Here is a 25,236-nt window from a genome sequence, read left to right on the forward strand (position 1 = left end):
CTGAGGCTCTGCACCTCCCCACTGCTTTGGCAGAGGTTTGCAGGATGCAGCCATGGGGTGAAAACTGAAAATCCCAAGAGGAAAGCGAGATGGAGCTGTGTTGTCCTGTGGAGAAGCTGTAAACCCTGAAGCTCTGACAGACCTGCAGTGTGATCATTCCTGGCTGTTCAGTCACCGATTTGCAGGAGGCCAAGAGAGACTGCCTGGCTGTGTCAGCTCCAGCCATTTGTGCTCTGTCAGCAGAAGATGCAGCTCCTCAGGAAGGCAGGAAAAGAAAGGTCAGCTCCTCCTGTGAGCAAGGCACTGACGTTTGCTTTAGGTGAGATGAAACCACCCTGGTTTTATCCTCAAATACTGCTTTGCCTCCAGTCTGAATTTCACCAACACTGCCCTGATGGCAATGTTTAAACTGGCTAGAAACAGAAAGAGATGAAAGAAATACTGAAAAGATCTCCTAGGAGAAGCCTCCTTGTACTTGCAGTTGCTGAGAACGAGTGGGAGAGACTGAGTCTCTGGCAGGGCTGGCTGCAAGGACTGCCAAGAACAGTCATGCTGTACCTCACCAGGATCATGACTGCTGCTCAAGCAGGAAAATCCAGTGCTATCAGCTCTGCACACTTTGGAAACCAGTTCTTGTCTGTCCCTCTGAGCCCTGCCAAAGTGTGCTCCCTCAGAGAGGCTGCTCAGCGTTGCTGAGGCTGGTGAATTTTACAATAGATAAATCAGCTTCTGACAGGAAAGGCAGAAAGGCTGCAGTGTGTCTTTTATTAAAAAAATTCACCACTTCTGATTGAGAAGTGCTTGGTATCAGCAGTTCTGCACTGGATTGCTCATTTTGCCTTCAATGGAATGGTGTTTTACTACCTAGGGCAAAAACAACTTGTATATACAATTTTTCCCTACTCTGCTGCCATGGATGGTTAATATATGCAAATTGATGTGCCAGCCTATATAAAGGCTGTTGTGATCAAGGTCAAACTAGGAATTTTCCTCCTTACAGAACATCTTCTGTGTGTTGTTAAACTGAAGCTTGATACCATTCAAGAGGGAATTGCTATTTTAATTCTGTGTTCACAAATTGCCTTTTGACTCCAGCTGACGAGCTGTCACTTTTGGGGAGCAGCTCAATGCACTGGACCTGAATTACAAATCTAGTCTGCCCAGACAGGGCTTCACCAGTCAGGTCAAGCTGCCCAGTGTTACTGCAGCACTGGCAAGAAGAGATAGAATCTGAAGCTGAGGCTGCTGCAACTCCCTTAAGCTTCTTGCCCACACCAAGGTGTGTCTCTAAGCTGGTCCCAGACCTTGGGAGGGAGCACAAAGCGTAGCAGAGAAGTGGAATAAATGCTCCTTGTGTAATCTAGGCTGCTGGTGAGATCCCAGCTTGTCAAAGTAAACCTCTGCAGAACAAACTCCCCCATTCCCACGTCTGTTAAATGCCTGTCCTCTCTCTGATGGTGGCTGTGAAGGGCTTTTACCATCTGCTAAAGGCCACCCAAACCCTCTCTTGCACTGGGCTTGGGGAAGGACTGGGGCAACATCAGCTACAGATGATGATGATGATCCAGTGAACGTGTCCCTGCCCACGGAGCAGGGGTTGGAACTAGATGACCTTGAAGGTCCTTTCCCCCCAGAAGTAATTTTATGATTCTGTGAAGATGCTCCTTTCAGATCTTTGCTTGTCACTACACCTTCCTTCCTCAGAGGAGATTGTGTCACTGGCCATGGGTGGCTCTGAGGGAACCTAGTGTGAGGTTTGGATAGCTGTATGCAGGGTTGGAGATGTGTTCCTGCTCATGGATCTGTTATCCACAGCCCCATCCTGTCCTCTGCCTGGGACTTTCATGCTGCATTAAGCCAACAAGGGGCAAATTCCTGTCCTGCAACCCCACACAGGTACTCCTTTGATTTTATTTCCAGCTCTCCCATCTCACTGCCAGGCTGCACCAGGCTGGATGGAGGCAGTTTAAAGCTTGGGCTGTAACAAATACCAAATGTCTGGGCTTTATGTGATCCCTGTATCCTGGCCCTTGCTGTTAGACCACTGTAAGCTCTTTATGAGGAGGAAGAGCAGACTAGCGACGCAGAGCTGGGACAGGGCTGTCTCTCACTGCTCCCCACACAGGTTGGCAAGAGCCAGCAGCTCTTTTTAATGGACCATGATAGGATTACAGTTCCTCTGCCAGGAGTGGCTCCTTTGGCTGTGTTCAGTCCAGGCTAATTGTAACGTAATCAGCACGTTCCCACCACAGCAGGAGACTGGAGATGTTCCCATCTCTGAAGCCTGAGAGAAATGTGGGTCTAGATTTGGCCTGGCATGGCCCTGACCCTGGCCCAGGTCAGGGTGCCCAGAGCATGCTGGGGAGCTCTGAGTGCTGCTCTGCAGTCTGCAGCTCCCCGAATCATAGAATCATTTGGGTTGGAAAAGACAGAGATGTCCCAGAGATGTCCCAGAGCAGGGACAAGGAATTCTCTGTGTCCCTGTCCCAGTGGTCTGCAACACCTGAGCTGTAAAAACACACTGAAGAGCCTCACCCTGAGGGTGAGCAGGGGGATTAAATTCCTTTGCCCTGCTTTGAAGTCTCACACCCACACTGTGGAATGGGAGCTAAATGTTGAGGACTATTAACTGTTTGAATTGTTTCTTTTAACCCTGCGAAGAGCACACTGAAGAGCAGGGGGAATTAAACTCCTTTGCCCTGCTTTGAAGTCTCACACCCACACTGTGGAATGGGAGCTAAATGTTGAGGACTATTAACTGTTTGAATTGTTTCTTCTGGTGTTGAGGAATGGGGAAGTGGAGGTGACAAAGTTCCATGTCTTGTTGTGTAAGAGCATTTCTTTTGTTGTCATTTTTTCTTTGTTGGTTTTCTTTTTTCCCAATGAAAACTTTTATTAGTTCATAAAGCAGGTGAGTACTTGGTGGTGTTTTCATTGAGGCTGCAGGTCCTGAAGCAATTCAATCATAGCAGAATTTAATTTTTCAGTGTTGTTTCTTTGTTTGTTTGTTTTCCAAGCTGAAGTTTTATTCCTTGTAGTTCTGGAGAACCAGGTATGAGCTGTATTTGTTTACAATTTTAAGGGCAACAAAGATCCCCCTATTTGTTACTTTGAAGCCAACCAAATTATTTTGTCTCACATTTAATTTCTCTGGGTTAGCAGCCTCTCTTCTCTGTGGAAATATACAACATATTGCTCAAACATCTCAATTCTTTTTTTTCTTGAGCAAAATGAAGGACGCTCAATGACAGGAGAGCTCCAGCTGACATTTATAACTGAGTAATGAGAAACTGCTGAATACTGTGCTCGTTTTCTGCCACTAGATGGAAATAAATCTTCCACTTTTCCCTGAGAACATGCTGTCCACTCGCAGCCTCCAGCCCAGGAGCGCAGGATTCTCCAGGGTGCAATGTGCTTCCCTGGTGCCCAGCAACCTCAGGCTGGCTTTACTGGCTACAGGAGCATTCCCTGGCTGCTGTGGATGAAGAACCTCAGTGCAAGATGCCCCCAGATCTGCTGATGTGCTGCTCCAAGGGGAGGGGGTTGATGCCAGGTGGCCTCCGGTGTTTGCTGTGGCCCGGGCACCAATGAGTTAAGCACAAATAACCCCGGGGGTGGCCTGTGACCTTTACTGGAGTAGAAATGACTTTTCCCAAAGCAGCAGGAGAGCCTGGCTCCCAAATAATGCTGGGCACTCTGCTGCCAGCCCAGCTCCGGGCTCCAGCCCAGGTGAGCACACCTTGCTGGGGACAAGGATTTACCCCCTGGGAAATGCTCTCTGGCAAGGACAGCTGGCAGCTGGCCTGGGGAAGGGATTTTATCAAATCATATCAGGGATTTTATTGTGTTGATGTTGGCAATGAAATCCTTTTAAAGTTTTGTTTTGTTTTTTGTTTTTGTTTAAGCAAAATCAAATTTGGTGTGTGGGGCGAGCAGCACTGGCTGGCTGCCAGCTGCAGCCTGCTGGCATCAGATGTGCCAGCTCAGAGCAGGAAAAATCTGCATCTGATCTTGCCAGACTCCCCTGCACGGCATATTTCTCCAGGTCTCTGCTAAATGCAGACCTGAATTGCCATAGAGAGGACAAAATTTAGGCAAAGGACTAAGGCAAGATTTGCAGCCAGTGACAAGGACGGCTGTGACAGCTTCTGGTGTCCTCTGTGCTCACTCCTGGCAAGATTTACAAACAGCTTTGTTGTCTTTCTACAGCTTTTCAAAACAAACTCATCTGACTTCTTCCTGTCTTTTCCTCAGCCCTGCTAGGGAAAAAAGAAGGAAACAAAAAAGTCAAAGGGTGCTGAACCTTCTATCTGATGTAACAAAGTTGGGAGCTGAAAACAAAGATATTTGGCTGTTCCCAGAGGTGCCTCTATCTTTTCTGAACACTTAATGAGTCAAACTACTTCCTAATCTATTGAAACAGAAAATTCAGACACTGCAGCTCCTCTGGAGGGGAGACCTAGGTGGAGGGACTCTGCACATTCATTGTAGATTGGACTCCAAAGCCATGCTGTGGAAAGCACGTTTCATCTGTAGATTGAGCTGATAACTAATTCAATCTAATTAATCCCTCCATGGATGGGGAGTGGGGGAGGCATATTTAGGGATTGTTTTTCCCAACCCTGAAATTCTGTCACCTCCAGGATGGAGTTAACAGCAGCTTGCTGGGTATATTCCCTACATTCCCTTCAAAAAAGGGAACAAAATTCTTTGGGGGAAAGCTCAGATCTGCAAAGGACATTGCTGAGGTTAAAGAAGAGCTCAGTGCTGTGAGCATGTGGATTTGGTTTAACGTCCCTTCTCTCCTGAATTGGTGAGGTGCTCTTCCCCTTAAATGTCAGTGTAAAAAGCCCGGAGGCTGTGACATTCAGAGGGTTGAGCTGATGGAGAGCAGAAGTTCTTCCAGGCCTGGATTCTTGCTCTGGTGTGGACCAGCAGCAGAAATCAGGGAAACAGGAGAAGAAATTGTGAGTGAACTCTCCACTAATGCATTCTTGCAGCTTCTACCACTGAAAACAGAAGTAATCACCTGCATTTCCATGTTCAATACCAAGACCTGTCCTACATGAATTTACCTAATCCTTTTAAAAATGAACTTAGAAGCTTAACATCCAGTATTGATAATTTGCACTATTTATGCAGCTGAATGGAAAAACCCTCCTGTCAAGGAGCTTGTCTCAAGGCTGCTGATCATTTCATGAGCTTGGCCCTGGTCCTTGTTGGGGAAACAGCCACTCCAGTCACCTCCTCTGTGACAGCTGCAGGTTTACAGCGGTGCTCTGTCCTCTCAGGAGAAGTTTTAGTCCACCCCCTGCCTGTCATCCTCACAGGCAGCTTTCCAAGCACAGCTCCCTCCATCCTCAGCAGCCCTGGGTATCTCTGGCTGCTGTGCCCTCACTCTGCTCCCTTGAATGTTCCCCAAGCTTGAGATGGGGAGATAATATATTTTTAGTAGCTTCTCTTCCTTTTTTGCATGCCTGAAGTAGAAACATTAATGTCTGTTTTAAAGGACACATTGTACAATGTTATTTACTGGAGAAATAAGCTTTTTTCCTCCTGTGTTTTTCATGGAAGAAGCTGGCAAAAGTTGAAATACTTTACCTTGTTACTGTAAAACACTCTCAGGACTGGAGCTGAGTATTTTTATTTTTTTTAAAGGAAGATAATTATTATCCAATGACTGAAGCTAGTTATGATTATTAAAACAACAGCAGTTTCTCCATAGTTGAAGCAGCACCCTGAGCAATGGGATGGGCAGATTTGGGGAGCTCTCCCCACTGTGCTCACATTGGGAACGAAGGATGCTGCAGCAGGGCAGGGACGAGCCCAGCCTGCCCTGGGAGCCCCTCAAAGGCTCTTCAGCAGAGCCTTGGACATCCCAGAGGGGGCTCCAGGAGCCATCCCGAGATGGCTCACACAAGGGGAGCCTGTTCTGCCTTTCTGGCCCCGGGCAGAGCTAGAGCTGCTCCGGGAGAGCCCGGACAGAGGAGCCTTGTTGGCACAGCCCATCCCGCCGCTCCGCTGTTTGCCTTGGACGGCAGCGAGGTTTGTCCAGCCCCGCTTGTCACCTCTGCTGCTCCTCCACCAGCAGGGAGCCAGAACAAACCCGAAACCCAGCGTGCCTCCAGCTACCTTTACCCGGTGTCTCCTGCTCCTTATGCTGCTTTTCCCCAACCCCCAGCCCAGGGGGGTGGATTTAGGAGCATTTTTGGGATGGGTGAATGTAAGCCTGGAAGTCTGTGTTGATGGAGACAATGGCAAACTCACTGCCTGCTGATGAATTACTGCCACAGAGGAGCTAATTAAAGACAGCACTTAGTTTATTGATGCTTTATTAGACTTGAAATTGAAGCAGAACCTCCTTAGCTAATAAAATTTCCTTCCCTGCCCTCACACTCATCTTCTCCACACTCTCTTTTGGTAGGTTCTTTTGTGTTTCTGAAGTTTGGTCCCCTGTGCTAAGGCAGTATTTTTCACTCCTTATTGAACTGATGGAAGCATGATTTTACAGGAACCTGACAGTAGTGATGGATGTAATTAACCCTTTCCACATCCCAGTTCCTCTGCCTTTTTCTTTGCTGGTCACCATCACTTTCAGGTCAGCTCTGGCCTTGCAGAAAGTTCCTCAAATAATGGGAATGATGAGTGGTAGCTGAGGTAGGTGCCAGTGCCTGCAGGCACCTTTTAGAGGTGGCATCAGTGTCAGCTTGGCACCAGCAGAGCTCCAGACTCACCAGTGTCAGATCTGGATACTCACAGCCTGTGCTTCTCCATCCAACCCCTCCAGAGGCTCCTGCACAGAGGGAGGGCTCAGGCTGCTCTGATCCCCTTTAGCAAGTGTTGGCCACGGTGTTGTGTGCATCCCAACCTGTGGAAAGGCAGAGAGCCCTCAGGGAGGAAGGTGGGAACAGGCACACGGCTTGCCTTGGGGAATGGCACATTTTGAACCCTCACAGGAAGGTTACAGCGTAAGGAAGGAACTGCTTTGTCCATCTTTGGCTCATCCTCCAACCCGTGAGTGGTGACACAGATTGTTCCTACATAAAGAGAAGAACCCTTTGCAATTTAAACCATCACAAATATTCATTGAAAGAACATCCCTCCATATTTCCAAACATAGAGAAGAAATGACTCCTCAAACTCACCCATTCCTTTATTTGCAGCCTTCCCTGTTAGTCCATCCTTGGAATAGCGTCTAAAAGACCACATTGCTTCTCTGGGAGAAACCGGGATGTCATCCCCCAGCAGAGGGGACACCGTCCCAGGCTGCAGGGAGCACGGCGGTCACCTCCCGGCTCCGGCGGCTCGGATTGCAGCCTGGGATTCCACGGGGGCTGGGATTGCAGCCGGGCTGGGATTGCAGCGGGGCTGGGATTGCAGCGGGGCTGGGATTGCAGCCGGGCTGGGATTGCAGCGGGCTCCTCCTCCGGACCTGCCGGGAGGAGGGAGGGACCGGCGCGGGGCCGGGGCCGGCGCTGCGGGCTGCCGCACCTGCCCCGTGCCGTGCTCCTCTCGGCCAAAGCGGGGCCGGCAGCATCTCCCGGCCGGCCCATGGGGAGCCCGGCAGCGCGGCATGGACAGCCTGGGCAGCAGCCTGAAGAAGAAAGCCACGGAGCAGCACTACAGGGCTGAGGTGATGATTGCCGGAGAGCAGCTGAGGTAGGAGGTCCTGGGGGGTCCTCCTGCCCCCGGGGCTCTGGGCTGAATCCCGTTAGCAGCAGGCTCAGAGCTTTACCCTTGAGCGAGCTCTCCCCCCTCTGCAGTGCTGATCCTTCCTTCACCCACCAGAGTGCTGAGCCAGCTCCTCTTCTGTTCTGCCTCGTCCTGCTGCTCCTCTCTGGCGTCTCCCACCCTTCACCCCCAGGTACCAGGGCACTGACGAGTCAGTTTAGATGGCAGCAGATTTTTTTTGTCCCTTTCCACCTTCCCCGAAGCACGGAGAGTGAAGTGGTGGCACTGAGCAGCCCCCACAAGGTCCCTCACCCTGGCTGGGTGAGGACAGCAGCACTTCTGGGGATGCTTTCGGGGTGACTTGGAAGGGCATTCCATGAGTGCCACGTGCCTGAACTGGATCTTCCCTTTCCTGAAAGTCTCTTTTGGGAACTTCTGCTGGTTTGTAGTCCCAGTCCTTCAGCAGCTTCTGAGGGTTTTCTTCTTATGAGGACAGAAATCCTTTCTCCTATGCAATGTGTGGCTGAGAAAATGTGTTCCTTGTGTATGTGGGTTCAGAACCCCCTCCTTGCTTCAAAGCATCTGACTGTGGGCTTTTCTAGCTCTAGAGCAGTTTGCTTGTTTGTATCTGGAACTGTTCTGGTTTGTTATGAAATGTGGGTGAAAAATAGGAAATATATCCTTGATAATGTAAATAGTCCAGAGCCTGAGTGTGCTATCATCAGATCCCTAAAATTAGCTTGGTGTAGGTTTGTCCATTCTTAGTGAGCATTGTTAGCTTTAGCTTTATTATTTGTACTGTATCAAGGATTGATAATTTCCAGCTAAGGATTGGGGCCCCATCTTAAACTTACAGCCAAGGGACAGAGCAGATTTATTCATATTTATATTTCCAGTAACTTATCTGGAGTGACTGAAGTTTAAGTTGAGCCCCATAGCCTGGGCCAAAGGAAGGGGTCAGGTATTGAGAGAGAAAATAAAATACTCAAGCTGTGTGTTAAAACTGTGTTCCCTGTGTGGGGTGGTGATGTGACTTCCCCATGCCTGCTGCAGGACAGGAGCAGATCAGAGCCTGGACCATTTGGTGGTTGTGACTCTAAGCATGAGAAGGGGATAGAGGAAATTTGTTTGTGAACAGGACTCTTCCAGTACACAGCACACTGGGCTAAAGTTGAATAGAAACCCCAAAGTTTATGTAGTTTGGGGACATCCATCTTTTTTTTCTTCTTTTTTTTTTCTTTTTTTTTTTTTTTTTTTCCATAGCTGGCAGTGCCTTGAAGTTTCCTGGTCTGGGGAGCTCCCAAAATCTGAGAGTTCACAGTTTTTTTTTTTTTTTTTTTTTTTTTTTTTCCATAGCTGCAGTGCCTTGAAGTTTCCTGGTCTGGGGAGCTCCCAAAATCTGAGAGTTCACAGTGAGGGAGAGAAGGGTCCTTTTGCTGGGACTGGGCACACAGCAGTTGCATCCTTCTGCTTTGGTCTGGGCAGGAGCCTGTTCCAGGTGCACAAGGATGGGAAGGAGGTGTTGGTGTAAACCCTGGGGAGGAGGCTGAGGAGATGGACACAGCCTGGAGTTGGGCTGCTCCTTCCACTGAGCTTCTGGCTGGAAGGAGAACTGAGTGAGGCAGAAACACACAGAGTTGGAATTTCTCCCTTGTGAAAGCCTGGCAGGTCAGGAGTTAGTGGCATGGATTTCCTGGATAGCCGGTGGAGAGCAACGGGGAAACTGAGGCAGAGAGGCTGGGTGATGTGTGAGACAACAGCAGATGGACAGGGATAAATGTCCACGTTGTCCTCCCCTGCTTTTCCCTAGATGTGGAATACAGAGGCATGGAAAGGAGCCTTGCAGCTGCCCTGACTCAGTAAACCTCCATCAGCAAATAACGCTGCTGTATCCACACGAAACATCAAACATTTGTTTTTCCCTGCTCCCCGCTTCCTGCCCTGCCTCCCCACTACTACATTAAATCAAACAAACCTTTGCTCCATCTTTACAGTTCTTTGGCTTCCCAGCAAGTTTGCAAATGCCTCAGAGTTTGGTTTGGCCAGAGGGGTGAGTCTGTTCAGTGTCAGGATGTGTTTCCCAGCCAGGAATAGCTGCACAAGTGAGGGCTGGAGGAATGCTCCCTGTGGATGGCTGGGAATGAAGTGGATCCTGAAGGAATCAGTGGGAGATTGGCCAGTGGGGTTTGGATTTGCCTATCTGCCAGGGTCCCTCTGCTTCAACGGCTGCCTGCTCCAGGAAGGAGGAAAAAATTGTGTTTTGAATCTCTCTTCACTAGAAAGACAAAAATAAAATTTTCACTGATATTTTGGCCTTGAGTCTGACAGAGCTGCTGGCTCAGGCTCGTTCCTCACGTCTGCTGTCATTCCTCTTGTGTCAGACATATAAACTTGCATGAAAATCACATCGGTTTTACTGGGCGTTGTGTATTCCTGGGTGGCATTCCGTAAGAGAGGCCCAATTAGTCACTTCTAATTGCAACAAATGGCTTATCTACACAGAGAGGCTCTGGAGCAGCTTCCTTGCTTTGCATTCACACCCTGCTGTAATCAGAGTTCCTCAAGTATGGACAAGCCCTGGTGCACTTTCATCTGGGTATTCCCATGGTCAAGAGAAGCAGCTGTGCTCTAATAGCTCTGCTGAGCTGCATTAATCACTCCTAAACATAAAATATGCTCAGTAAATTTATATCTTGCACAGGAAAAGTGAGAGGAGAAAAAAACTTTTTTCCTACAAAGAATAAAATTGCCATTTCTGCCACTGTCCAAAACTTTCAGAGCTGGCGAGTGTTTTATTTGGATACTCAGACTGAAGTGCTGTTAAATAAAGTGCTCATACTTTGATGCTCTGGAAATTGGGCTCACTAGAGGTGTGTGGCTGAACGTGCCAAAATTTGTATTCTTGCCCAAAAAGTCATTTGTCTGCAGGAAGTTTGGTGGTTCTCTGTTGGACTTGGATCTCTTGTGGAGAGCATGACTTCCCTGAGGAATCATGGGGCACTGCTTGATGTAACAGTGATGATTATTCAAAGATGAGACTTCATGGTCAGAATGACCTTAAAAAGATAATTATTAAATTTCTAGCACTGGTGAAAGGGAGGGCTGGGAAGTAGACTTGTGCTTGCTGGAATTTCTTTCTGAGATTTAAGTCTTCCTATACTTATATTTAAATACAAGGATAAATGAAACACCTCAGTACCACTTTGGGCTGTCACAGGGTGCAAAGCCTGTGTCCCCAGATGTACTGGTGCTTTTTCAGACTGAGGATGATGCAAAATGGGCTTTGCTGAGCCCATTTTCAGCAAAATGTGCAGTGTTTGCAATATCTCTTTTGCCTGAATGTGCCTCTCCAGCAGCAGCTGCTTTGCAGAAATGCTCCTGTGTCTGTTGCTGCCTTTTAGTGAGCGCTTTGTTGTTTTGGTTGGTTTTTTTTTTTTGTTTGTTTGTTTGTTTGTTTGTTCCTGTGAAGGTAGGAACAGAAAAGATCTTTTGGATGATGCATCTTTCCAAGGCCACTCATTTGTGCTTAGCTGCTGTGGCACTGTGAACTGGAATTAATATCCTTGAAAGATCCACCTTGTCATTTGAGATGCTCAAGGTTTGTTTACATGGGAGGTGAGGGAGAGTTTATTCCTCTTCTGTTTGGATGTCCCTTTCCACAAGGTTACCCAGAATGAATAATGATGGCTTTGTAGTGACCTTGACAAAGAAACAATTTGCTTACCCAACACAACCTACCCAAAGCAAACGCACGTGGAGGCTCTGCCTGCCAAGCCAGGAGTGTTTCATAAGAGCCCATTCTCATGTTCCAGCAAGTGTTTTATCCTGACCTTATTCTGCTTTTTTTCTTTTTCCTTTTGAAGAAGTAAAATGTCCACAGGGTGGATTTTGCCATCTAGAAAACTCATAATATAATATATATATATACTATTATATATTTCCTTAATCTTATTTATCTGGAAGCATGATTAGAACCCGCTCATGGTTTCACCAGATTTGTTTTTGTAACATCACACAAGAGCTGTTACATCCTGTGGCTGAAGGACAAAGTTTGTCTCTTCAGGGCTGACAGGAAACAGTAAACAAGAGGAAAGTGAAAAGTCTGCAAGGACATTCCAGTCGAGCCTCTTCCGCTGCCCTGAGTCTGCAGGACAGAGGGAAAACTCGTCACAAGTTTAAAACAGCCCTTAAAGGCCCAAGATGCTGCTCCAGAGGTGCTGAAATACCACTTAATTCCTGGCAGTTGCTCCCAATCAAATATTTTCAGAATAAATGTATTTTTTAAATTTTTTGATCTTGGGCCTTAGCAGCATTGCTTCCTAAAAATATTTTCTTTTTAAATTTTATTTATCTCCTTCAAAATCTGTGCATTTTTTTCTGTATTGTGAAACATGATCAAATAAAGGGAATAAAATAGGGGAAATATTGTTCTCCTAACCAGTTTCTATTAGACCTTGTGTGATTATGGTCTATGTATTATTATAAGCATTGGGTGTGTGTGTGAGTGTAAATATATATATACACATATATATATATTCTTATATATAGACTCCTATATATATACACTATATATATTCTGTATATAGACTCCTGTAGACTCTTGGTGGCAATAGAGCACTGTTAGAACATTTCTCATCTTTACCAAATACTCCTCTAAAGTGCCTTCCCACTTTTTGATTGTGAAGGAGAGAAAACATAAAATTGTCTGTGTCTTCCTCCACGGGCAGGGATCCTCTGCTTGCAGTCACTGCTGACTGTGTCTGGTTGCATTTTGACAGAGGACCATGAAATAAAGGAAGAAAAAAGACAAAAACTCTAAAAATAGCAAGGCAGCTGTCTGTGGAGTGTTCTTTCTGGGTAAAATCCATCTGCAGAGCGAGTGCTGGGTGCATGTGGGAATCAGCCTTCCAGGTAAAGACTGAAATGCTGCATATGGACCTCAGGATTTGAGGGAGGTCTGTGCAAGGCAAGGTCAGGAGCTGGTTCTGCATGAATCTTTAGTTTAGTATTTTACTTAGCAGGAAGGTCTGAAAACTTCTGTCAACTTCTCAGTATTAATTGCAACAATCAATTACTAATTATTCTTCTAACAAAACATTCGATGGTAAAAATTTTAGGAACTTAGTATTTATAAATCCTGCAATATAGGATAATCCATTATTAGCTGAGAGTTTTTTAGGACATTCAAACTTCTTGTGAGGTACCTAAAAGTGTTGTCCGACAGACATAACTTTTCCAAAAAGAACAAAAGAACTTGAGGCATGAAATAACAACAGGCTACAGTGTTTAATGCCTTACTAGTAAAATTTGGCCCGGGGCAAAACTGGGAATTGCGATGAATAATTAGAAAAAAAAAACAAACATCCTGGAGTTACAGAGATGTTTAATTAATATCTCCCCTCAGAGCCTGCTGCACACACTGGACATTTTCCAGCACTGGTGTTTTGGGAACAGTCATGGCTACAGGGCAGAAGTTTGGCCCCTGGACAGATCTGCTGCCAAAGTGGGCTGGCTTTGGCTGGAGCACAGAGGAACTCTGTGCCTTGTGGCTCACTCAGTTGTTAAGGTCCTTTTGAAAGTCAAAGCTGTGCTCACCTGAGTAACCTTCCCCCATCTACCTTTCCACGGGAGCTGCAGACCAGCCATAACATGGGATTGTTGGGATAGGAGGGTTGTTTCTGGGTACACTCTGTCCAAATCAATCCCAGCTGGAACCAGAAAATGCCAGGACTGTTGTCCACTGCTGCTGTGGGTTGGTGGGTACAGGGATTAGGCAGTGCTGGCATCCACCTGGCACTCTTTGCTGGGACAGGAGAAAGGAGGGCTCCTGTTACTGCTCCCACCTGGAGTTATGAGTAAGGCTCTGTCCTGGAGGCAGCTTTATTCCTGCTTTTGTGGCCATGGGGAAGGAGAACTAGACACAGAATCATGCCAAGAGACATACACGAATACAAATGTGCTATTTGTACATACAAATACGTGTACTTTTTATTTTCTGAGTTTTGTCCCCTCTTCACCCTCTTTGTTCGGCTGTTGTGGGTTTTAGAGGCTTGTTTAGAACGAGAAGACACGTATGGGTCAGACTACATCTGCTCAGGCAGCCTGAGAGGTGGCAGGAGGAGAAAAGGGATGGTGGAGAGGCTTCCTGGGAATGGCTGGTGGAGTCTGGCAGTGCCAAGGGGTTTGGCTGAATTGATCAGTCCCGGCTACTTGGCACCACCCCACCACATCCAGCCTGGTCTCTCCAGGCTGGACAGATCCAGGCATCAGACCCAAACTCCCCTGAGAGCCCAGCTGTGCTCAGTGGCTGCCTTTCCCCCCAGGCTTCGTCTCCACGATGGGAAGCTGATCAAGGACCGGCGGTTCCACCTGCGCACGTACCCCAACTGCTTCGTGGCCAAGGAGCTCACGGACTGGCTCATCGAGCACAAGGAAGCGCCCGACCGCGAGACCGCCATCCGCCTCATGCAGAAGCTGATGGACCACTACATCATCCACCACGGTGTGTGGGGCTCCTGCTGCCCCCAGGGCGGGCTGTGTGTCTGCTCCCCCCCTGTGTCACTCAGCCCAGCACGCAGGAGTCCCTGTGTGCCGCCCTGCCGTGGGTGAGGGCTCCTGGAGAGGCTGGGAAGGGCTGGATGGGGCCGGGTTGGTGTCAAGTTGTGTTTCTTTGGGGGATGTGCCAGATACTCGGCACTGGTGAGGGCACACCTCGAGTGCTGTGTCCAGCTCTGGGCCCTCAGTCTGGGAAGGATGTTGAGACTCTGGAGCATGTCCAGAGGAGGCAACGAGGCTGGAGAGGGGCTTGGAACACAAACCCTGTGAGGAACCACTGAGGGAGCTGGGGTTGGTTACCCTGGAGAAAAGGAGACTCAGGGGTGACCTTATCACTCTCTACAGCTCCTGAAAGGTGGCTGTGGTCAGGTGCGGGTTGGGCTCTTTCTCCAGGCAGCACTGACAGAACCAGAGGACACAGTCTCAAGCTGTGCCAAGGGAAATATAGGTCACATATTAGGAAAAAGGTTTTTACAGAAAGAGCGATACAGTTCTGGATTGGCTGCCTGGGGAGGTGGTGGAGTCACCATCCCTGGATGTGTTTAACAAAGCCTGGATGTGGCACTTGGTTTCGTTGAGGTGTTGGGGCTGGGTTGGACTTGATGATCTTGAAGATTTCTTCCAGCCTGGTCATTCAGTTAATTCTGTGAGTTTCCTGCCACTAGAGAAGGGGCTTGGGCTGTGCACTGGTAAAATAATGTCTAAAGTGTCTCCTCTTTGAAAGCAAGCTCGGTAACAGCTGACCTGTATTCCTGTACCCAGGTGGTTTTTACAGCAGCTGGTCTGGCTCATGTCTGTGTCACACAGAAGTGGAAGCTGAATTATGGCACATTTCACATCTGCACCATAAGACCCAGCACTCCTCAGTTCCTCATGCTGGGACAAATAAGGCTGTGGGGTCCACATCACTCCAAGGAAAATTTAATCTGATACCTGTGAACCTGAAGCTGGAGCAATCCTGTAGGAAAGCCTCCCTTAGGATTTGTGTGTGCTGCCATTATAAAGGCTTGTCTGTGGAACCTAATTAAAAAGAAATTTTAAAAGGAAGGAGAAAAAAAAAAGGAAGCATGGAGAAAATCAGCTTGATGCTCAAGCCCAGCTCTTAGGAGTATTCAGGTTTTTTCTTTTCAAAATTTCTTTGGAACTTTCAGGAGTTTTCAATTAACTCAGGTCACATACTGAGCTCTGTGCTGCAGAGCAAGGTCCAGCCCTTGGTCCTGACATAACAACAGGAAACAAGTTGTGCTTCAGATGGGCAAAAAGCAATTCCTGTCCATGTGGTTTTCAGACCCAGCCAGGAACAGAACCCCCAGACTGCCAAACAGCCCTGGAACGCCTCTGCCGTGGGAGGGAAGGGCTGTGGCTGAGCTCTCCTGCTCCCAGGGCTTTGGGGACGCAGCTGGGGCTGCCTGGAGCTGGGTGCTGCTTTGTCACATGAGGATGTAGCTGAGGAGACAGAAGCAGATGATGACCACACCAAACCAAACCCTCTCCTCCCCCTTCTTCTCTGGGGTCCAAAAATAGCTGCCTTTGACCACTGCAATGCAAACACTCCCTGTTGCCATCTGCTCCTTGTTGAGGGTAATGCCCTTTACATTAAACTGCCTTGAATAAAAATAAACTGCTGCTGGGCTTTATTACAAAAAGCTGAAGCAGGGAGTTCTCAGTTAACCATTAACACTTACACCTGATTATTTTTCCATCTCTCCAGCTGACAGTTACAAATAAATCCATTAGTTAATTAAACCTGTGCAGCACTGGGTACCAGCACTGTTTTGATTGCATATTGAGACATATCCCTCCTGCTCCTGTGACAATTCCTGGCAGGACACAGAAATTGACTTTCCAACTTGCCTTGTGCCCATTTATTTTGTTGGTCCTGTGGAAAGAGGGCTGCCAGCACAGTGCTGGGTGCTTGGCAATTGTCTGGCTGAACTGTTTGCCCTCTTCTCCCCTGGCATCCAGATAATTATCTCATGAAGATCATTGTGCTGCCTCTTAATTGTCTGCTGTGCTTTGAGCTTTGGTTCTGTTACATGCTGGAAGCACATTGAGATTGGTCTTTAAATAGAAAAATTGCTTTGGTTTTCTATGGGCACGGTCCTGTAGGATTTCATGTTCTATTCCTGGTTTGGAATAGTTGCTCCTTAGAATTGTGAGGCTACAAACTTTCACTTAAAATAGAGGTTGTTAAGACAACTTTCTCATCCTGCCCTCGTGCTTGGTGAGTCACAGCTTTAGAGCCCTGATTGCATCTGAGACAGCTGCTCTGCTCTGCAGGAACGATGAACCCGAGATAATCTGACAGGTTTTGGCATTTTACTGCTCACCTGAAGGGGAATGTGGTTTTGCCAGTCTGCTCGGAAGGATGAAAAAGAGTTAAAATTTTCATGAGAAGTATTTTGAATCTTTTGAACTTCACTCTAGTGGATGATGCTACTTCAGTGAGGAAACATTTGCAGTTTTTGTCTTTGACTAATTTTCTTTGCTTTCCAGGCATATTCTTTATTCTATTTTTTTGGGGTTTTTTTGTTGTTTGGGTTTTTTTATTACCACTTAAATTTCTTCTTCTTGCTTCAGATGGGTGCAGCTGAAGGCAGGCTGACTTTTAAGAGCTGAACTATGATTTTTGGGTTGGGTTTTTTGGTCTTTGTTTTAGTTTTGATTTTGTTGTAGTTGTTGTTTTTTACTTGTAGTCTAGGAGTCTGTTTCAGGCAGGTTTATCTCACATATTTATTTAAATATTTGGTGTCCCAAATATTTGCCTGCTAAAGGTTACATGAGCTATTAAGCCATGCATTTACAGACTGTGTGCCAGTCCCCAAGATGAATCCGAGGCTTTTCATACAGATTTAATTATTCCAGTTGTATTGCCCCTGGCTTTGAAGGAACTTTTCTCTTGAGGTCAGTTTGCCATGCAAATGAATTGGGCAGGGTTGGCATAAAATGATGTGGAAAAGTTTGTGCCATTGTTTTTAGCTTATGGGTATTTTTGATAGACAGATATGGGGGTTTGAGTGCAGTGTGGTTTTTTTTACCTCTGTCCTCTAAGTCTGCTTACATGTGGCTGTAGCTTTTAAAAAAAAAGTTGATTGAAGCAATTCTGTTCATCCTCTTTCAGTCTAAATCAAAACATTAACACTTAAATGAAAAAAAAAATAGAGTCCTGCTTTTTCTAATGAATATTTTAGCATCTGGAACACAATGCAGCCCCCAACTCCAGCTTTGCCAAGGTCTGTACTTTGGGATTGGCCTCTCCCAGCAGCTTCAGGTGTTCACGGGCAGGTAATTTTTGGGGACTGAGGGCTCGGATGCTGATTATTCCATGGGACGAGGGGCACAGGGAGGGACATGGCATGAAGCCCTTACAGCTTTCAGCTTGGAAACAACACCCTGCTGAGGTGAGCCCTGCGTGTCCCTGACATCCCTGCCCTGTGTCCCTCCAGTCTGTGACGAGCACTCGGATTACAAGGATGCCAAGCTGCTCTACCGCTTCCGCAAGGACGACGGGACCTTCCCCCTCAGCAAGGACGTGAAGGTGTTCCTGCGAGGGCAGAGCCTTTATGAGAAGTACGTGAGTCCTCCCTGGCCCTGGGGCACTGGGGCTGTGCCCTGCTGGCTGTGCTGGCTGCTGGTGCCCTGCAGCTGGGAGCCCCAGCTCCTGCTGGCTCTGCTTTTCCTGCTCCCTGCTGTCCTGCTGGGAAATGCTGCTTCCTGAGCCCTGCCACAGCTGCAGGACAGCCAGGGCATGGGACTGGAGTTTTACTATGGACTCATGGATGCTTCCAAGGGCTTCAGCCCACGTGCAGGATCTGGGATCTGCTGCAGGGAAATGCAGTCTGAGTGCTCCTGAGATGAGCACATCCAGTGGCCATTCCCAGCACTCTTCCAGCCTCCTCGTGTGAGCTGCTTCCACCAGCTGTATTAGGACTTATGTCCCACCCAAATCAGCATGGTATGGGACCTTCAGGACCCTCGTGGGCCTGGGTGAGTGCCCCTTTCTTAGCCTATTAGCCTATTTAGGCTATTCATGGCTTAAATTAGGCTATTTCTTAGCCTAATTTGCAAAATTGTAATGGAAAAGGTTATTCCCAGAGAGGAGAAACAACTCCTTCCATCTCCAAGTGTTTCATTTTCGTTTTGTCGCTTGTTTCTGGTTCTAAATCCAAGCCATCTTTCCAGAGTTTAACCCCAGCCCACTCTCTGGACCAGTTTCCTTTAAGAGCCTCTTCACAGCTTCACATCCTCCCCCTCTGGCAGTGAGAGTCACAAACTGGCCCTGAAGGAGAGTCCTCCATTCGGCCGGGTGGTGCTTTTGGGCGTCTCCCTGCCCCTTTGCCAGATGTGCATCCCTTGTGCTTTGCTCTTGATCCGTGCCCGTGGGATGGGGAGAGCATCCCGGCCCTGATGGCTGAGCCGGCTGCACCCTCTCGTGGAGACGCTGGATTTCGCTCTCACACGCTGCCTGCTGACCGAAACCCAGCTTGTCCTTGCATCGGCACAGTCTGCCGTGTGTTACCCACACTCAGTCTCTTGCTTGGCTTTCCCTGCGGTCTTTAGCTGAGCTCACAGCCCGCCCGGTTTTGCTGGAGCTGCTGGAGATTTACAAAGGCGCCCGACTGCAGCTCCGCGTTCCTCCCTCCATTCCCGCTGCTCCCTGGCAGGAATGTTCTGGCTGCAATGCTTTGCCCACTTCCCTCGGCCTTGTTTCGCCCAGCTGGAATCCCCTGGGACTGGCAGGGATGTTTGGCATCACGGGAGCCTTGTCCCACCTCTGTGCCAGGCTGGTGAGCGTGGAAGAGTCAATCCTGAAGGTGAGGGAGGAGAACTCGGTGAAGTACCAGAGGACTTTCCTGGGCTCTGAGATGATCGACTGGCTCGTTCAGGAGGGAGAGGTGGAGAACAGGCAGGAAGCAGTGGAGCTGGGCCGGGCACTGCTGGAGCACGGCATCATTCAGCATGGTGAGCCAGGGCTGGGAAGCGAGGGATGAGCGTGGCTGTGGAGGAACAAACCCCCATTCATGCCATGCAACAAGTGCTGGTCAAGTGCCCACTTGGAGATGGCAATGGAGCCTTTGAATTCTATGTTTGGAGCTGGTGACCTTTGAAACTGGAGCAATCTTTACCATCCGCAAAGGCTTTGAGATGAAATCTGAGCTCTTGCTCTTCAGTTCTTCAAAGCCACCGGCCACAGGGCTGGTCTGCACCCCTGGGTTTGGAGGGCTGGGGCGTGAGGATGTCATGTTTAGCTCCTCTTGGCTGGAGATCATATCCATCTGCTATAATTATACTTCCAGTTCGGAAGGCAGGGAGTCCTCTGAGTGTCTTGGGACAGGGGCAGGTGGAGGGCTGTGCCACTGAGTGCACCCCTGGGAGATGGCACCTCTAGGAGGGTGGCCCTGCTGTTCCTCCCTCCCTGCAGGCAGAAAAGCTGCAGTAGGGCACAGGGGCATTAAAAGCAATTCATGAGGGTCCCTCAGGATATTTGTTATATCTTTTTCCACCCCCTCAGCCTCTCCCTCCTGCCCTGTTCTCTCCTAGTCTCCAATCGGCATCACTTCTTTGACAGTGACATCCTCTACCACTTCTGGATCAACTTCCGCCGGCGCCGGCGGCTCACGGAGCTGCTCAATGAGAACTCCTCCCGTGCCCTCTCCGAGAGCCCTGACAGCCCCTTCTGCCTCCGCAAGCTCAACCCAGAGCCAGGCAACACCAGCTTCCTCTCTGGTAACTGGATGTGAAAGCAAGGATTAATTACCAGAGCAGCCAGGGACGAGGGTGTTGCTCCAGCAGAGTTTGAGAGGTTCCTCTGGGCATCCCATGAAGTGAACACCCATGCCACTGGTTTGTGGTGGGTGTCACAATGCACTGACAGTCTCTAGCACAGCCCCCTGTCCCAGGAAAATAACTCAGCATCAGATCAGCTCTTGATCTTTCTTTGAAGCTGGTTTTACTCTTTCTAAGTTCAAATACTTCTGTGCACACATAGCTTTCAAGTGTAGGTCAGGTTTAGGGGGAAGTTTGTTATTTTAAACTATTTTGTTTTTACATAGAAAATTTTTTATGTGCCTCTTTCAGTCCAGACCAACAAGGAGATCAAAGTTGTCTCAGCAGTTCGAAGGAGCAGCATCACTTCCCTCTCTGGAAACTCCAACACCTACTTCAGTGCTCCTCCTACCTTGGTATTCCCTCCTGTGGCTGAGTGCAACCCCAAATCAGGTCTGGGCTTCTGCATTGCCTGTTGTTATATGGGAGACATCTACTCCCTCAGGGCACGGGCTCAAGCCCAGGCCCAAACCCATCAAACCCCTCAGCCTCACCTCTGCATCTTGACTTGAAAAGTTGTGCTTGTGTTTGGAAAACCCCTGAGATGAGCACAAAGGTTTTTGTGTGCAGGACCTGTGGTTCTAACATCTGTTTTCCAGCCCAGGGTGATCCCAGGGCTGCCTTGTTATGCACTTTCCCCTTGATTCTGATGGAATCTGTCACCTTCTGCTCTAGTGTTAAAGAGACCTGTCACCACTGAGGAGCTGCTGTCCCCTGGGGCCCCCTATGTCAAGAAAACGCTGACTGTGAGTGACCATTGGGAGTGGCATTGCTAATCCAGCAGTACCCAGCTCCCTGCCTGCTCTTTGGTGGATTTCTGTTGGCTGCTCTGACCTCTCTGTGCTAAAGCTTTGACTGCTTGTCACATCACCATGGCTTTTTGTTGGTGACTCCCTAGGGGTCGATGTCTTCACACTTTCCTGTGGGTGGAAATGTGCTCAGCCCCTCTGAGAGCTTAATGTATATCCACCAGGTAGATCAGGGGAAAAAAAGTGTTTTCTGGCCAGAAAAAATCTCCCATTTTGGAGTTTTTTTGCCATTGGTCAGGCCCTGGCACAAGGTGCCCAGAGAATCTGTGGCTGCCCCTGGATCCCTGGAAGTGTCCAAGGGCAGGGTGGACAGGGCTTGGAGCAACCTGGGGCAGTGGAAGGTGTCCCTGCTCATGACAGGGGGTGGAACAAGGTGATCTTTAAGGTCCTTTCCAATCCAACCCATTCTGATATTCTGTGGTTTCTGTTCCAACCAGCTCCATGCAAGAATCAGTAAGTCTTGCGACACTCACCCTCTGTCACACCCTTTATGCACAGCTTTATGCATCCTTCAGGTCCCTCTGCAGATCAGGGGTGTTGACTTGATCCATCAGCATCTGATGGAGCTGCACTGGGTGGGGGGAGCATCCAAGGGCCACTCTTGCCTTCTTTATGTTGGGCTTTTTACATGGACAAATCTCCAGGATGCTGCAGACAACTCGAGTTTGGGGCTTTTGCTTTTTAAACTATTTCTGAAGCTGTAGGACTGCTCAAGTCCACTGGTGGGTGGAAATACTGCAAGGCAGCTCCTGCCCTGTGTATCCTATTGCACTTGGCTATTTTTGTGTCTCACCCCTCCACTGCCCACCTCTGAAAGGGGCAGTCTCACAGAGAGCAGTGCAGGAAGCATGAGGGCTGCCTTGCCATGCTGGTTTGGCACCAGGAAATGTGGATCAGGTTCCCAAACTAAGTGTGCTGTACAAAGTGGTGGGAAGGAGCAAGAAAAATCAAGCTGGTGATTGGCATGGCACATCTGAGGACGTGCTGTTCATTCTCCTCCTCAATGCTCTTGCCCTGCCCTTCAACTCTGCCAGCCTGGGCCTTTCATGGCTCATTTCCTCCTGCTTAGCTCTTCAGTTGCTGTTATTTATTTATATGGGCCATGTGCAAAGTGCCTTGGGAATTCCTTTTCTCTTTTGGGCACTTCAGAGGGCCGCAGTACCACAGCAAACTGCTCTGCAGGCTGACACCAGAGTGGCAAGGCAAGAGCAGCCCCTTCCACCCAGGAAATGCTCTGCTGTGCCAAGGAAAAGGCACAGCGTGTGTGTGTGCCCTGGGAATGTTCTCAAGCGTGCTCGAGGTGCATGCCTTGCACTTCAGCTTGATGCTGCCTGTGATTCTGCTTCCTGCACAGGCTGACAGGGAATTAATCAGAAACTAGCTTTGCAGCTTTGCAGGGAGCAATTAATCAGTTCTGCATCTCGCTTGGTGCCTTTTCTGTCCTGCCCATAACAGGTCAGGATCATGAGCTCTCTGTCTCTCTAGGAACTGTTGCATCTCCTCTCTCCAGCCCATTCCTTGGTTTTTAAACCCCTTTTGTTTTCCTTGCAGATTGTGGGGGATGCCGTGGGCTGGGGGTTTGTGGTTCGAGGGGGAAGACCTTGCCACATCCAGGCAGTGGATCCAGGAGGACCTGCTGCTGCTGCAGGGATGAAGGTACTTCTTACTCATGGAGAATAAACAGGATTTGTGTCCTGTTCGAGTTTTTTGGGCTGAACACATCCTCCAGGATAGTCCCACCTCCTCCCTGGGGATCAGACTGATGGAATGGGCACATGGAGCTCTGGGTGAGATGGAGGGAGGGATGTGCTCTGCAGGCAGGGTGCCCTGTGTGTGCTGGCAGAGTGCAGGATTTGCCTTTTCCAGGGCAGCACAGGAGCTGTGGGCAGCTAAAACTCAAAAAACTCTGTCAGAAGTAAACCATCACTGTGCCAGACATTGGAAACTGTCAAAATGGTTTGAGCTACTAAAAACAGAACACAGAATTCCCAGTTCAGTTCCACTGACTTCATATAACTCCAGGGAGGCAGGGAAGGAGCAGAGCTTTGTCCTGAATCACAGTTCCTGAAATGCTCAGCTCCTGAGCATTTTGTTTCCCTGCTATTAGCAATGGACTTCTCCACTGAGCTGTTTTCCATGCACACAAAACCTTAATAATATCAAACTGATGCCTTGATTTGATTCATCAAGTAAGTTCCAGTATTTACAGCTCAGGAGAAATTAACTTAGAGCTTGAAACTCACTTTAAGCCCAGGCATGTGAGTTTGGTGTACAGTCTTAGGCATGAATGAAAGAAGTGTTGAGTTTCCCAGTTCCCTACAGAAACCCCAGCAGTGAGGGAGTAATTTCTAAAAGCTGATATAAGTCTAAAGTCAAATGAATATTTGAAACAATGGGATTTTTCAGAGGCAGAGTGTGACTCCTTGTTTGCTTCAGGCAGGATTGGAAGGGGATGGATGAATTTGTTTCATTTACTCAAGAGCCCAGTTAATTTCTACTTACCTAATCTCATTTGCTACCAAATTGCTGGATGTTAATATTGTGTTTCATTTCCATCTGTGAAATGGGCCCCTGCTCATAAATGAGTCTTTTTTTCCTCTGTTAGCTCACAGCCCAAATCCCCTTGGTCCCATTTTTATGACACAGTGATTGCAGCACTGTGATTATTGGTGTAGCTACAGGGTGGTGATGCTTGAGGCTTTCCAGGATTTTAACACGAGCTATTTGCATCTCAGCCCCTGGTTCCAGTTCATCCTGGGCAGGAGGGGCTGGAGGTGAGCTGTCCCTCCTCTCTTGCAGGTGTGCCAGTTTGTGTTCTCAGTGAATGGGGTGTATGTTCTGCACCTGGACTATCAGACCATCAGCAGCCTCATCATGACAGGACCACGGACTCTGGTGATGGAAGTCATGGAAGCCATTGAATGAGCCAAGGAGTCTCTTGCCACTGCTGTTTGCAAAGGCAGGGCTCTCCTCCTGGCAGGGATGGACTGTGGGGAGGGACCAAGCTCGACCACTCACTGTGATGTGTTACCCAGGCATTTTGATGTATTTTCAAATAAATACATTTGAATGGGCAAATCTTGGATTTTTGTGCTCTTGAAATATTTGTCTCTACCTGCTCTTAGAGCGTCTGAGCTCTTGAATCTCCTCTTTAGTGCCAGTGTGAGAATTCAGCACTTAATGAAGCTCACCTTAGAGCAAGCCCTTCACCAGCCAAGCTGTGAGGCAGGTGGCAAAGCTGGTAAGCAGCAAGAAGTTTATACCAAGTGAGTCTGTCTGAGCTGCCCTGAGCTGTCTGTGCACTCTTCCAAGAACACAACGTGCTCTCCAGATGGCCCCATAAGCTGTGCCACTGGCTCTGTCAAGAAAATAAGGAAATGAACACAGTAATGTGTGTTCCTTGTAAAGTCTAAGGCTCCTGCTACTCCCTTGGCTTAGCCACGCTCACAGCAGGGCTGGTTGCTGTTCCCAGTTGTTTCTTGAAAAGGTGACACTTCCATGATTGTGCTATTGTGCCCCCACCCCTTAATAATGCTTAATTTCATTAATCAGCTTCACCTCAGCAAGGAGGCAGGCAGAGATCCCCAACATCACAGGCTGATACCAACCTAGTGGGGAACAGTGGGTAAAGGTGGGACCAAAACCAGAGAGTGCCCAAAAGGAAATGTGTCCTGGTCTGAATCTGGCTCTGGGAAGGAACAAAAATGAGTAAAAGCCACCAAAATCCAGCCCCCTCTCCCCTGCTGCTTGCAGGATGTCTGTCTTTGCAGCCAGTGCAAAATATTCGTTGCAAACTATCCTGAAAGTGAACTAAATATAGAAAAACAGGTAATAACAAGAAATTAGGGAGGTTTCCTTCTTTCCAGTTCATGGAGCATCCTGTTTGTGATTAGCCTGCTGTGCTGTGCATAGCTGGATGATTGCCAGCACTGCTGGTTAGGGCAGGGTCCTCAGTGCAGCTCCTTTGGCCACAAACCAAGCCTTAAAAACGCCCCATAAAGGCCAGAGATAGTAATTTTGATTTGTGTTAAAATGGGGTTGACTTTCTTGGGGAATCTGGTGTCAGCTGTGCATCAGGTGTTGCCCTACTGCTGGCTGCCTTTTCTTCCCTTGGTATGAAGGGGTCTCTGCTCCCCCAGTGCTGGTGCTGAGGTAATGGGACAACTTGGAGCACAGAATTCCTGGAACAGGGTCCAGGCAAGATGTTTGCATTGATAACTGGGGTCCTTCCAGCCCCTAAGTGGAACCAGACCATCTCCTCAACAAACTCACAGCTGTTATTTGTAGCATTCAGTGCATGAGTTCAGCAACCTCCATCTGCCTTTTTGCTTTTTAAATTCTCTTTAGGGAGAGTTTGGACATCTGTGATGTCCCA

The 25,236-nt window shown here is 48.3% G+C and overlaps 1 protein-coding gene across 1 annotated transcript; it reads left to right on the forward strand.

Moving 5' to 3' along the window:
• The first annotated feature begins 7,567 nt into the window (after nucleotides 1-7,567).
• Nucleotides 7,568-23,908, forward strand: LOC121333099 (DEP domain-containing mTOR-interacting protein-like). The gene is made up of 9 exons (XM_041399161.1): nucleotides 7,568-7,659; nucleotides 13,995-14,173; nucleotides 17,673-17,796; nucleotides 19,010-19,188; nucleotides 19,768-19,953; nucleotides 20,305-20,445; nucleotides 20,728-20,798; nucleotides 22,413-22,517; nucleotides 23,661-23,908. Exons 1-9 carry the CDS (start codon nucleotides 7,574-7,576, stop codon nucleotides 23,784-23,786), a joined length of 1,197 nt encoding a protein of 398 aa, XP_041255095.1. The 5' UTR covers nucleotides 7,568-7,573; the 3' UTR covers nucleotides 23,787-23,908.
• The last annotated feature ends 1,328 nt before the right edge of the window (nucleotides 23,909-25,236 follow it).

Source organism: Onychostruthus taczanowskii, unplaced genomic scaffold (assembly GCF_017590055.1).
Source record: "Onychostruthus taczanowskii isolate IOZ18803 unplaced genomic scaffold, ASM1759005v1 scaffold157, whole genome shotgun sequence".
Lineage (NCBI taxonomy): Eukaryota > Metazoa > Chordata > Aves > Passeriformes > Passeridae > Onychostruthus > Onychostruthus taczanowskii.

What these genes read in the sequence shown, in the direction of transcription:
- LOC121333099 (XM_041399161.1), top strand. Translation starts at nt 7,574, where the DNA reads ATGGACAGCCTGGGCAGCAGCCTGAAGAAGAAAGCCACGGAGCAGCAC. An exon ending in ATTGCCGGAGAGCAGCTGAG is followed by an intron (nt 7,660 to 13,994) that starts GTAGGAGGTCCT and finishes CTTTCCCCCCAG; the next exon opens with GCTTCGTCTCCACGATGGGA. An exon ending in TGAGTGCAACCCCAAATCAG is followed by an intron (nt 20,446 to 20,727) that starts GTCTGGGCTTCT and finishes CTTCTGCTCTAG; the next exon opens with TGTTAAAGAGACCTGTCACC.